An 11,836-nucleotide genomic window follows, 5' to 3' on the forward strand; every position below is an offset into this window, starting at 1 on the left:
GGTGTTCCGCGCGCGCGCGTTACGGAAAAAAACATCCACGCTGCGAGACCGTTCCGAGAGATGATCGCTCGTCCAAAAATCAGCCGAAACGAGTGGAACACGGCCGAGAGAGGAGCCTTTGAAGTCGGGAATTTCGCTCTCTTGTCCCGCCCTGGAAGATGCCCTGCCACGCGTGGAGCGCCATCGCGATCTGCGCGCGGTGGGCGAGCTCGACGAGCTCCGCCGGCGACCGCATGCCCGCTTTGGTCTCCTTGGTCGCGCGGTGGCGGAAGATGACGGACTGGATGAGGAGCGCCTTCTGCGTCCGGAGGCTCTTGTCGACGCGCGCCTGCTCCGTGTCGCGCGCGATGTGCTCCGCGGTCTCGCCGTAGTCCTTGAAGCACTCGACGACCTCGAAGGGCTCCAGCCCGACGTCGGCGGCGGCGATGATGGCCTTGAAGCAGTCGAGGTCCACGGCCGCGCGCGCGGCCGCGCCGCCCTCGGCCGCGCGCGCGCGGCCGTTCCAGAGCGCGGTCCACTTGGCCGTCTGCTCCTGGCGGTGGCGCCGCCGCGTCGCGTGGGCGCGGCAGGCGCGCTGGAGCGCGCGCGCGGCCTTCTTCTCCCGCACGTAGGCGTCCTCGAACGCGCGCTCGTGCCGCGCGAAGCCCGAGCAGAGGAGGATGGCCTCGTCGCAGTCCATCCAGGGCGGCTTCGTCGCGTCGGCGTCGTCGGCCCGGGCGAGCTCCTCGAGCTGGCGCCGCCGCTCGTCGTAGGCGCGGGGGTCGCACTCCTTGGTCCAGTGGAAGATGACCTCGTCCGCGGCCTTGGCGAAGAGCCGCGCGTCGAAGCGGTTCGCGCCGACGAGGAGCCGCGCGAGCGCCGTCGCCGGCGCGACGACGTATCCCTTGACGCCGTGGTAGAGCAGCTTGAAGTAGCGCCGCACGAGCATGCCCAGGCTCCGCAGGTCCGCGGCCTCGAGCGCGTCCTCGGCCTCGGGCGCGCGCGCCCGCGCGGCGCCGTCGACGATGCCGAGGAAGACCGCGAAGACCTCGAGCCGCTTGTGGCGGCTCCGCGTCTTCGCCTCGTGGCACGTCGCGACGACGGCGCGCAGCTTCTTGACGGCCAGCGTCCGCATGCCGAAGCGGCGGATGAGGCAGTTCATCGCGATCGTCCGCAGCGGCAGCTGCGTCACGGCCATCGCCGCGATGATCATCGCGACGAGGTTCTTCTTCCCGAGGGCCTGGGCCTCGGCGTTCGCCGCCGTGACGTCGGCGCGCAGCGCCTCCTCGAGGAGCTGGGGGATGAGGGCGACGGCGCCCTGGATAGGCATGCCCTTCTCGCACTTCTTGCCGCCGATGATGCCGAGCTCCATGAGCTCCCGCTGCCGCTGCGTGAAGCCCATCATGGCCACGCGCGCCGTGTTGCCGGGCTTGCCGCCCCGGAGCCGCGCGAGGGCGCCGACCGCGCCCTTCTGGACCTTGGCCTTGGCGAGGGACCGCCGCGCGGCGCCGCCGAGCTTGCCGCGCGACGTCGGCGACGCGGAGCCCGGCGGCGCGGCGTCCGCGCCGCCGCCCGCGCCGCCGCCCGCCCCGAGCGCGCCGGGGACGACCGCGCCCGCGGCGCCCCCGGCGGCGCCCGCGCCGGCCGGCGCCGCGCCCGACGCCAGCGCGTCGAGCGCCTTCGCGAGCGCGTCGAGCGTCAGATCCGTCTGCGTCTCGTGCGTCGCGTACTGCCGCGCGCGCTCCCGCGGCTTCTTCTCCCTGCGCTTCTTCCCCTTCTTCCTCCTCGCGGCGCCGCCCGCGCCCGCGTCGCCGTCCGCGCCCGCGGCGCCGTCCGCGCCCGCGGCGCCGTCGCCGTCGGCGCCGTCGGCGCCGTCGTCGCCGTCGCCGTCGGCCTCGTCGTCGTCGTCCCCGGAGCTCGACGCCAGCGCGTCGCCGTCCCCCGCGCGGATCGCCGCCCGCTGCTTGCCGTGGCGCCTCCGGCCCTCGCGGCCGCCGCCGAACTTCTCCGCGAGCGTCGCGCGGACGCCGCCCGACCGCGCCTGGGCGGGAAAAGAGTGATTCAAGTTCGCTTCAACGTGAGTGGTCCGCGCGCGCGCGTTCCGGAAAAAGCATCCACGCGTCGAAAACGCTCCGAGGGATGATCGCTCGTCCAAACATCGGCCGAAACGAGTGGAACACGGCCGAGAGACGAGCCTTTGAAGTCGGGCGCGTCGCGCGCGCGTCCCGCCCCGGGCCGCGCGGCCGCGAAGGCGAGGTTCGCGTCGTCCTCCGTGGCGTCGTCGTCGTACTCGTCGCTGCCGTAGTCGCTGCGGTCGCTGTCGCCGAGGTCCGGCCGCTTGCCCGGCGGCGACGCGTCGAGCGTCTTCGACGACGCGACGAGCGCGCCCGCGAGGAGGCTCGACGCGTCGCCGCCCGCGGGCGGCGCGGCGGCGGGCGGCGGCGGCGGCGGCGGCGCCTTCTTGGGCGGCGGCGCCTTGCCCGTGACGAAGCGCGGCCCGCCCTGGTCCTTGCCGAGCTTGTAGCCGGCCTCGAACGCGAGCCGGATGCGGAGCTCGAGCGCCTCGCGCGCCTCCGCGGGGTCCTCGGGCAGCGATTCGGCGACGGCGAAGTCGTCGAGCACGTTCTCGAGCGCGTGGTCCTTGGCGTCGCGCTCGCCCCGCTCCCGGAGCGCTTTCTCCTTGTCGCCCTCGGGGATGCCCGGGTGCCGCGCGGCCGCGCCGCCCGCGGGCCCGCCCAGCGCGCGCGCAAAGTTGTCGTCCTGCTCCTTCTTGTAGCGCACGGACTTCATGGCGATGCAGTGCCAGGCCCAGCAGTAGAGCTTCATCTTGAGGCGCGCGACGCGGCGCTCGTGGCGCACGTGCGCGGCCCACGCGTGGACGATGGGCTTGAGGGTCGCGTCGTTCCAGCGGCCGTAGAGGCGCGCGGCGACCTTCTGGTTCCGCCGGCAGGCGGCGGCGTAGGACTCGAGGCGGCTCCGGAGCTGCGCGCAGACCTCGAACCACGGCGTCGCGGCGTTGAGCGCCGCGGCCGTCGTCCGCCCGCCGTTCGCCTCCATGTCCGGCAGGATCGTGCGCTCGTAGTCGCTGAAGACGCAGCGGAGCGTCGTCGCCGACAGGAGCTGCGTGAAGGACGAGAAGCGCCGGTAGAGGGTCGTCAGCTTCAGCAGGAGGTCGCCCGCGAGCGCGGCGACGACGGTGTGCGGCGCGTTGCTGTAGAACTCGTCGGGGTCCGTCTCGAGGAGCAGCGCCTCGCGGAGCCGCAGCTCGCCGTAGATCGCCAGGGAGTTGAAGGACTGGGTCTCGTTCTGCAGGCTCAGGTGCCACGCCGTGAGCTCGGACCGGCTCAACAGCTCGAGCGCCGCCGCGGGCGCCCCGCCGCCGCGCAGGCCCGCCGTCGCGCCGTCGAAGGTCACGGACCGCAGGTCCGGCGTCTTGCCGCGGGACAACACCGTGGCCGGCGACGTCATGCCGCCGAGCGCCGGCACCTCGGGCAGGTAGGGCTGGTAGGGGTCGTGGCTGCGGATCGACCGCAGCTTCGGCGGCGCGCCCTTCCACCGCTTCTTCTTGATCTTCGGCGCGTGCTTGAAATTGTCCAGGTCCATGCTGTCGGACGCATTGCGAGGCATCGCGCCGGCCGCGACCTAGAAGAAGAGACGCGCTGCGGGCTCCATTGCCGGTTTGGCTGCCCGAGACGGCTCCATCACATTCACCGTTGGCTTCGGAAGAAAACTATGCGCGCTATGAGGAGCTCCATAATTGCGCTCCTCGTGGGGCGCGCCGCGGCATCGACGACCGTCAGCAGCATGACGAATACGTATGCTCTCGGCAGCTCCGAGTGCTACGCGCCGACGTCGGAGGGCGGCTGGGGCTACTGCGGCGCCCCGACGTGCAAGAACCAGTACATCACCTGCTCCGACGAGGGCGGCGGCCCCCCGACGGTCGACGGCGTCACCGGAGCGTACCGGTCCGATTACTCCAGCGACGGCTCGGATTGCACGAGCTTCCTCGACATGTCCGACTACACGGAGGAGACGGACTGGGCCTTCAAGGGCGCGTGCACGTCGGACTGCACGCAGCGCACGGACGGCGTCTGCGACGGCACGTTCTTGGAGCAGGTCATCCAGGGGCCGAGCATCAAATACGCGTTCTGCAACGACAAGTGGCTCCTCGTGCTGTCGTCCGGCGAGGGCGGCGTCTTCGAGCCGCACCTCAACAACGTGCCGAGCCCGTCCCGCGCGGCGTCCGGAGAGAGTTCCGGCTTGAGAAAAACACGTCGTCCCTCGCAGGCCCCTCGGCACGTCCGACGGGGTGACCTACTGCACGGGGGACCCGACGCGCACCATCGACCGCTACTACAGCCTCCAGTACCCGCTCGACGTCGTCGACTTCAGCTCGGGCGTCTACACGAACAACGTCGACCTCTTCGACGGCACGTCGGGCAGCGACGCTATTACCTACGCGTACAGCGACGGCACGGGCATCGGGACCTACGGCCTCCCCGACGGCGCGGGCGTCGGCATCACGGTCAACGGCATGCAGAACTGGGTCACGCAGAACAACCGCGGCGAGTGGAACCAGCCGACGTGCGAGGCGTCGCCCTGCAACCTCCACGTCGGCCAGGGCGCGGGCCAACCCCACGTCCACGGCGACCTCTTCAGCGACAGCCACCAGTGCCTGTACGGCACGTCGAATTACACGTCGACGGCGACGCACCCGCCCATCATCGGCTTCGGCGCCGACGGCCACCTCATCTACGGCCGCTACCTCGGCGACGACGCGCCGGGCTTCGCGGCGCCGCTCCTCGACGAGTGCAGCGGCCACACGCACGACGAGTCGACGACCGACGAGTACGGCGTCGACCTCGGGGCGACGTACCACTACCACACGCAGATCTTCGACTACACCTGCGGCGCGGGCAACGACCGCTGCGACGACGGCGACGAGGTCGTCATCTCGACGACGGGCCCGCTCTTCTGCTTCCGCGCGGACCTGAGCCGGCAGGAGGGGTCGAGCGCGCTGCTCTCGTTCACGACGTCCGACGCCTACCTGACCGCGAACGACATGACCTACGCCTGCTGCGACATGACGGACTACTACGTCATCACGGGCAACGAGTTCAACAACATGGCGTCGTTCTTCGACAGCGCGTCGACGTGCACGGTCGCGGCGCAGCCGGACAACGGCGCCTACGCGTCGGACTACTGCGAGACGGGCGACACGCTCTACAGCGGCAACGGCTGCCACGTGACCTGCGACTCGGGCTACGCGGCGTCGGGCATCACGCGCTGCGTCGAGGGCGCCTTCGTCGAGTACGCGACGTGCGTCGCGGACGCGACGCCGTCGGGCATCCCGACGCCGGCCCCGACGGACCTCCCCGCGCCCGTGCCCACGCCCGCGCCCACGCATCCGCCCACGGTGGCCCTCGGCTCGCCGACGAAGCAGCCCGTCACGGGCGCGCCGTCCCTGACGCCGTCGACGGCCGCGCCGGTCTCCGTGCCGCCGCCGACGGCCGCGCCCGTCGTCCCGCCGACGCCGGCGCCGTCCGCGGCCGCGGACGTCGTCGCGGGCGAGATGACGGTGGAAGGCATGACCTACGAGGACGCCTCGGACAACGAGGCCGTCTTCGTCGCGGCCGTCGCGGACGCCGCGGCCGTCTCCGCGGACGCCGTCGCCGTCGCCATCGCGTCCGCGCGCCGCCGCCGCCTCACGGACACGCTGACGATATCCTACACCATCACGGTCGCGAGCGAGAGCGCGGCGACGGCGCTCGCCGCGGACCTCGGCGCGCTCGACACGTCGGACTTCGACGCCGCGATCCAGACGGCCGCCGCGAGCGTGGGCGTGTCCTCGGCGTTCTCGACCGCGGCGACGACGTCGGCGCCGGCGCCGTCGACGGGGAAGATGTCGCCGAGCGGCACCGTGACGCCCGACGACGACGGCACGGTGGACGCCGCCTCCGCGGCCGCGGCGGCGATCTGGGCGGCCGGCGCGGCCGCGGTCGGCCTGCTCCTCTAGGGGGGGCACCTTAGCATCTTTTGCGTTTTTCGCGCGCGCGGCGCGCGGCGTCGCCGAGGTAGCGGCACTCGTCGGCCGTGGGGAAGGCCGGCGCGCCGTCCCGCTCGCCGCCGAAGTAGCGCGCGGAGGACCAGAGCGTCGCGGGAGCGGCGACGTCGTCGAGCGGCGGCGGCCGCTCGAAGATGGTCTCGTAGAGGACGCACGCGAGGAGCAGCGAGCCCCGCGGCGTCGGGTGGTAGCCGTCCTCCTGGAAGAGCGACCGCCAGAGCGCGGGCCGCTCGGCGCGGACGATCTCGAAGGCCGCCGCGCAGGGCGCGACGCGGGGCGCCGGCGCGCCCGCGGCCGCGAGCGCGGCCGCGTACGCACCGTAGCCCGCCTCGAGGTCGCGCGCGAACGCGTCGAGGCCGCCGACGTCGCCCTTGTGGGGCGCGTCGTAGGCGTAGGTCTCGAGGAGCACGGGCGTCGCGCCGCGCAGGAGCGGCGCGTAGTCCGCCGCGAGCGACGCGGCGCTCGCCGCCCGGGGCGCCGCGCGCGCGGGCGCCTGCGTCTGGTCCTGGAGCACGACGAAGTCCCAGCGCCTCGCGAGGAGCCGCCGCGCCGACCACGCGCCCGCGCGCAGCGGGCCGTAGAGGTGGGAGATGCCGTTGCCCCGGGCGAAGAGCGTCGGCAGGTCCGCGCCGCCGCGCATGCAGGAATCCTGGTGCAGGCGGCCGCCGTGCAGCGTCGCGAGGAGCCGCGGCAGGTCGTTGTAGTAGCAGATGCTGTTGCCGAGGAAGGCGACGCGCGGCCGGCCTCGGCGCCGCGACCACCAGGGCAGCAGGAACGTGACGACGACGGCGGCGATCGAGACGGCCATGGCTGCTCGGCTGGGGTCGTCGAGCATCGGCTAGTAGCAATCGAAATCGTCACGCTGTTGATCGCGCCTTGTAGTGTCGGAACTGGGACCGCGCGTTGCTGTTATTGATAACGATGCGGCTGCCGGCAGCCCGCATGCCGCAATCGGGACAGCTTCAACGTCTCCTCGGCGAGGTCAACGAGATTCGTTCACCTTGTCAAAGAGTCTCGGCGCGGCCGCCTTCTCGTCGTCCGTCGCGTCATAAAACGAGGCCTACGACGCGTTGCTCAACGATGCCAAACGCATGGGCTAGATATCTCGCCTGCTGCGCGGTCGCTGCCGCAAGCGAGGTCGCTGCCGCAGCGCTGCCACCGGACTGGCTCGTCGCCACCGTCGACGCGCCGGTGACCCTCGTCGAGCACGCGGACGGCACCATCTCGCTGACCAACGGGCTGCTCACGCGCACCTTCGCGCTGGCTCCCGGCTTCGGCACGGTCGCCTACGTCGCCGAGGCGACGGCCGCGCGACCGCGCGAGCACGTGCTGCGGAGCGTCGTCGCCGAGGCGACCGTCGTCCTCGACGGCGTCGCCTACGCGGTCGGCGGCCTGTCGCTGGAGCAGAACCACTCGGCGTACCTGCGGCGGCCGGTCAAGTACGCGGTGGACGCGGACGCGTTCGCGTACGTCTCGCACTCGACGTCTTCGCCCGAGGCGCCCGTGCCCTGGGAGCACGGCCGCCGCCACGCGCCGAACGCGTCCTGGCCGCCCGAGGGCCTGCGCCTCGACGTCGCGTTCCGCGCGCCGGCGGGCGCGACGAGACACCGGAACGTCACCGTCTGGCTCCACTACGAGCTCTACGCGGGCGCGCCGCTGCTGGCCAAGTGGGCGAGCCTCGCGGTCGACGCCGGCGCGGCGGACGTCGTCGTGGACCGCGTCGACGTCGAGCTCCTGGCCGTGAACGCGCCCTTCGCCAAGGAGAACGTCGCGCGCCACCACGGGTCGACGGCCGGGCCCGCGGGGCGGCTCCACGCGGAGACGGACCAGCCGCACGGCACGCAGATCCTCTGGCAGGACGACGCCGCGTTCGCCGAGGCGGCGGACGCGGGCGCCGTCGAGCCCGTGCTCAACGCGACCTACGCGTCGGGCCCCGGCGTCCGCCTCGGCTCCGTCGACGCGTTCGCGAGCTTCCGCGTCTTCGAGATGACGCTCGACGGCTTCGACGTCGAGCGCGACCAGCTGGCGACGCACCAGATCGTGCGGCGCCTCGCGCCGTGGACGTCGGAGAACCCGATCTTCTTCCACCTGACGGACGCGTCGTCCGCGGGGTTCCGCCGCGCCGTGGACCAGATGGCCGACGTCGGCTTCGAGATGGTGATCTACAGCTTCGGCTCCGGCTTCCGACTCGAGACGCGGAACGAGACCTACCTGGCGTCCGTCGCCGCGGACGTCGCCTACGCCGCGGCGAAGGGCGTCGAGGTCGGCGGCTACGACCTGATCTGTCTCGACCGGGGCCACGGGGGCTACGGGGGCGACGTCGGCGACGAGTGGGCCCGCGTCAACGACGACGGGAGCCTCGGCGTCGACGCGTGCTTCGCGAGCGGCTGGGCCGACGAGCTCCGGTCCCTCGCGCTCGATTTCTTGGACGCCACGGGCCTCGCCATGCTCGAGACGGACGGCCCCTACGGCGGCGGCGAGTGCGCCGCGACGAACCACAGCCACCACCGCGGCCGGGAGGATTCCGTCTACATGCAGACGAAGATCCAGGCCGAGTTCTACACGGAACTGCGGCGGCGCGGGGTCTTCGTCAACCAGCCGGACGACTATTTCTACCAGGGCGGCCAGAAGACGGGCATGGGCTACGACGAGAACCAGTACTCGCTGCCCCGCTGGGAGGACCTGTCCGTGTCGCGGCAGTCCATGTTCGACGACACCTACGCACGCACGCCGACGCAGGGCTGGATGTTCGTGCCGCTGAACGAGTACCACGGTGGCGGCGAAAGCGCGGTCTTCGAGCCCCTCGCGGAAAACATCGACGACTACGAGTGGGCGCTGGCGCAGTACCTCGGCTACGGCGTCGCCGCGTGCTACCGCGGCGACCGGCTCTTCGACTCGAACGAGACCAAGGCCGTCGTCGCGAAGTGGGTGGCCTTCTACAAGGCCCACCGCGAGATCCTCGTCTCGGACCTCGTCCACCTCCGGCGGCCGGACATGCAGGGCATCGACGCGATATTGCATGTCAACCCATTCGCGGCGTCGGGCGAAGTCGCGCTGGCGATGATCTTCAACCCGACGGACGCGCGGCAGGCGACGTCGCTCCGGCTGCCGCTCTACTACGCGGGCCTGACCACGTCGGCGACGCTCGCGGACTCGTCGGGCGCCGCGCGGACCGTCGCGCTCGACCGAAGCTACGCCGTCGACGTGGCCCTCGACATGGCGCCCCGCGCGGTCGAGTGGGTCGTCGTCACCGCGCCGTGATCTGTTTTTTCCTAACCCCGTTGTATGTCAAACGCGGTCGTCGTCACCGCGCCGTGATCTGTTTTTTTCCGAACCCCGCTGTATGTGAAACGCGGTCGTCGTCACCGCGCCGTGTTCCCCTAACCCCGCTGTAGTTCAACGCGCCTTAGTCCCCGGCGCGCTCCTTCTCCATGCCCACCGCGAACGCGTCGAGCGTCCGTTTCAGGAGCGACCGGATGAAGCGCTGCGCGCGCGGGCCCTCGACGATGTCGGCGATGGCGCGCGGGATGCGGTAGGTGATGGCGACCTCGACGTCGCAGCCGTCACCCGCGTCGGCGAAGGACGCGGCGCCGAAGTTGTGCGCGCCGGCGCGCGACTCCCATCGCAGGAGCCCGGGCGGCGCCTCCTCCAAATTCTGGGCCGTCCAGCCGACGCTGACGCCCTTGTAGCCCATGCGCCACTCGCTGCTGCGCGTCTCCTCGTCGAAGGTCACCTTCGAGAGCAGGGGGCACCACTCAGGCATGCGCGTCAAATCGCTGTAGGCCGCGTAGCATTGCTCCGTGGGCGCCGCGACGCGCACGGTGGCCGCGGTCCGGATCCAGCGCTCGGGCTTGGCGGTCTTCGGGGGCTTCGTGGCGATCGAGGGCCGCTCGCGCAGGGCGCCGGCGAGGCCCAGCAGGGCCCCGCAGAGGCACGCGACGCGGGCCATACCGCAATGAGCTCGGTGGTGAGAGCTCGTCGCTTGGGCAACATCTCGGCAACGACATGGTGCGGCGTAAAGTAAATATCCGCCTCGTCCGCCCAAGCAGCCGATGCTGCCCCTTGTTTATGTCGCCATTCACGGTGTTTGATTTCGTGATAGCCGGCACCCGTAATCGCGAGGTCCACAGCGGGGCGCCATGGCCCTGCTCCCACCGGACTCGACGCACCAGTTCACGGTGTCGAACACGGTCTTCGAGGTCCCCAAGCGCTACTCGCTGATCCGCAGCGTCGGGAACGGCAGCTACGGCGTCGTCATGTGCGTGCCGCCCCCCCCCGCCCGACCGCCGGCTTCGCCCCCCCCCCCCGACTCCCCCGCCCGACCCCGCGACCCCCGCCGCAGCTCCGCCGTGGACAGCGACACGAAGTGCAAGGTGGCCATCAAGAAGATTCCGCGCGCGTTCGACGACGTCGTCGACGCGAAGCGGATATCAGGGCAGCAAAAGGGTGATTCAACGTCGCTTCAAAGCGAGTGTTCCGCGCGCGCGCGTTTCGGAAACAGCACCCACGCTTCGAGAGCGCTCCGAGAGATGATCGCTCGTCCAAAAATCAGCCGAAAAGAGCGGAAAACGACCGAGATAGGAGCCTTTGAAGTTGGGAATTTCGCACCCTTTTGCTGCCCAGGCGGATCCTGCGGGAGATCACGCTGCTGCGGCAGATGGACCACGAGAACATCGTGAACATCATCAACATCCTGCCCCCCACCGACGGCGAGTGGACGGACCTCTACATCGTCTCCGAGCTCATGGAGACGGACCTGCACCGCATCATCTACTCGAAGCAGGCGCTGTCGACGGACCACTGCCAGTACTTCGTCTACCAGATCCTGCGGGCGCTCAAGTACATGCACAGCGCCAACGTCATGCACCGGGACCTGAAGCCGTCGAACCTGCTCCTGAACAGCAACTGCGACCTCAAGGTCTGCGACCTCGGCCTCGCGCGCGGCGTCGAGCCCGAGCAGCGGCCGGGCGACCTCACGGAGTACGTCGTCACGCGGTGGTACCGCGCGCCGGAGATCATGCTCGCCTGCACGGAGTACGCCAAGGCCATCGACGTCTGGAGCACGGGCTGCATCTTCGCGGAGTTGCTGGAAAGGCAGGCCGTCTTCCCCGGCGACGACTACATCGACCAGATCCGCAAGATCATCGCGAAATTGGGCAAGCCCGGGGCGGCGGACTTGGACTTCGTGACGTCGGAGAAGGCGCGGCGCTTCATTTTGGACCTGCCGGAGACGCCCGGCGCGGACCCGGACCGCGTGACGGCCGCGTTCCGATCGGCGTTCCCGGGCTGCCCCGACGACGCGGCGCTGGACCTGCTGCGCCTCATGCTGGTGTTTAACCCGCGGAAGCGCGCGTCCGTCGAGGAGTCGCTGGCGCACCCCTTCATGGCGTCGCTGCACATGGAGAGCGACGAGCCCTGCGCGGACTTTTCGGCCGTGCTCGACTTCGAGAAGCAGACGCTGGACCGCGACTCGCTGCGCCAGCTCGCCTGGGGCGAGATGCTCCACTACAACCCCCAATTGCGCCCGCCGCCGCCGCCCCAGCCCGCCGCGGAGCAGGCCGCGGCCGCCGCGGACGCGCGGCGCCGCGCGGCCGCGGCCGCCGCGGCCGCGAACCCCGCGGCGCCGGCGGCGCCGGGCGCATCGGGGCCCCGGGGCGTGCCCGCGGCCCAGCTCCTGGCCCACCCGGGGGGCTTCCACATGGTCCCCGCGCCGCCGATGGCCATGCTGCCGGGCGGCGCGCCGATGGGCGCGGGCCAGCTCACCGCGGCGCAGCAGCAGCAGCTCATGGCGGC

General features: G+C 71.4%; 3 protein-coding genes across 3 annotated transcripts; 2 read left to right on the top strand and 1 right to left on the bottom strand.

Annotated features, from left to right (window-relative positions):
* Positions 1 to 79: 79 nt before the first annotated feature.
* Positions 80 to 3,606, bottom strand: AURANDRAFT_61781 (hypothetical protein; the record flags this gene model as incomplete). The annotated part of the gene is made up of 2 exons (XM_009035695.1): positions 80 to 2,020; positions 2,158 to 3,606. 2 exons carry the CDS (start codon positions 3,604 to 3,606, stop codon positions 80 to 82), a joined length of 3,390 nt encoding a protein of 1,129 aa, XP_009033943.1.
* A 3,517-nt stretch (positions 3,607 to 7,123) lies between these two features.
* On the top strand, positions 7,124 to 9,304 carry AURANDRAFT_21131 (hypothetical protein; the record flags this gene model as incomplete). Its single annotated transcript, XM_009035500.1, has 1 exon — positions 7,124 to 9,304. The coding sequence occupies one exon, from the start codon at positions 7,124 to 7,126 to the stop codon at positions 9,302 to 9,304; it is 2,181 nt and encodes a 726-aa protein (XP_009033748.1).
* Positions 9,305 to 10,182: 878 nt separating this feature from the next.
* On the top strand, positions 10,183 to 11,558 carry AURANDRAFT_20863 (hypothetical protein; the record flags this gene model as incomplete). The annotated part of the gene is made up of 3 exons (XM_009035501.1): positions 10,183 to 10,301; positions 10,386 to 10,499; positions 10,667 to 11,558. Coding segments are annotated over 3 exons (1,125 nt in total), but the record flags the coding sequence as incomplete, so codon positions are not given.
* Between the last annotated feature and the right edge of the window lie 278 nt (positions 11,559 to 11,836).

Source organism: Aureococcus anophagefferens, assembly GCF_000186865.1.
Source record: "Aureococcus anophagefferens unplaced genomic scaffold AURANscaffold_3, whole genome shotgun sequence".
NCBI lineage: Eukaryota > Pelagophyceae > Pelagomonadales > Pelagomonadaceae > Aureococcus > Aureococcus anophagefferens.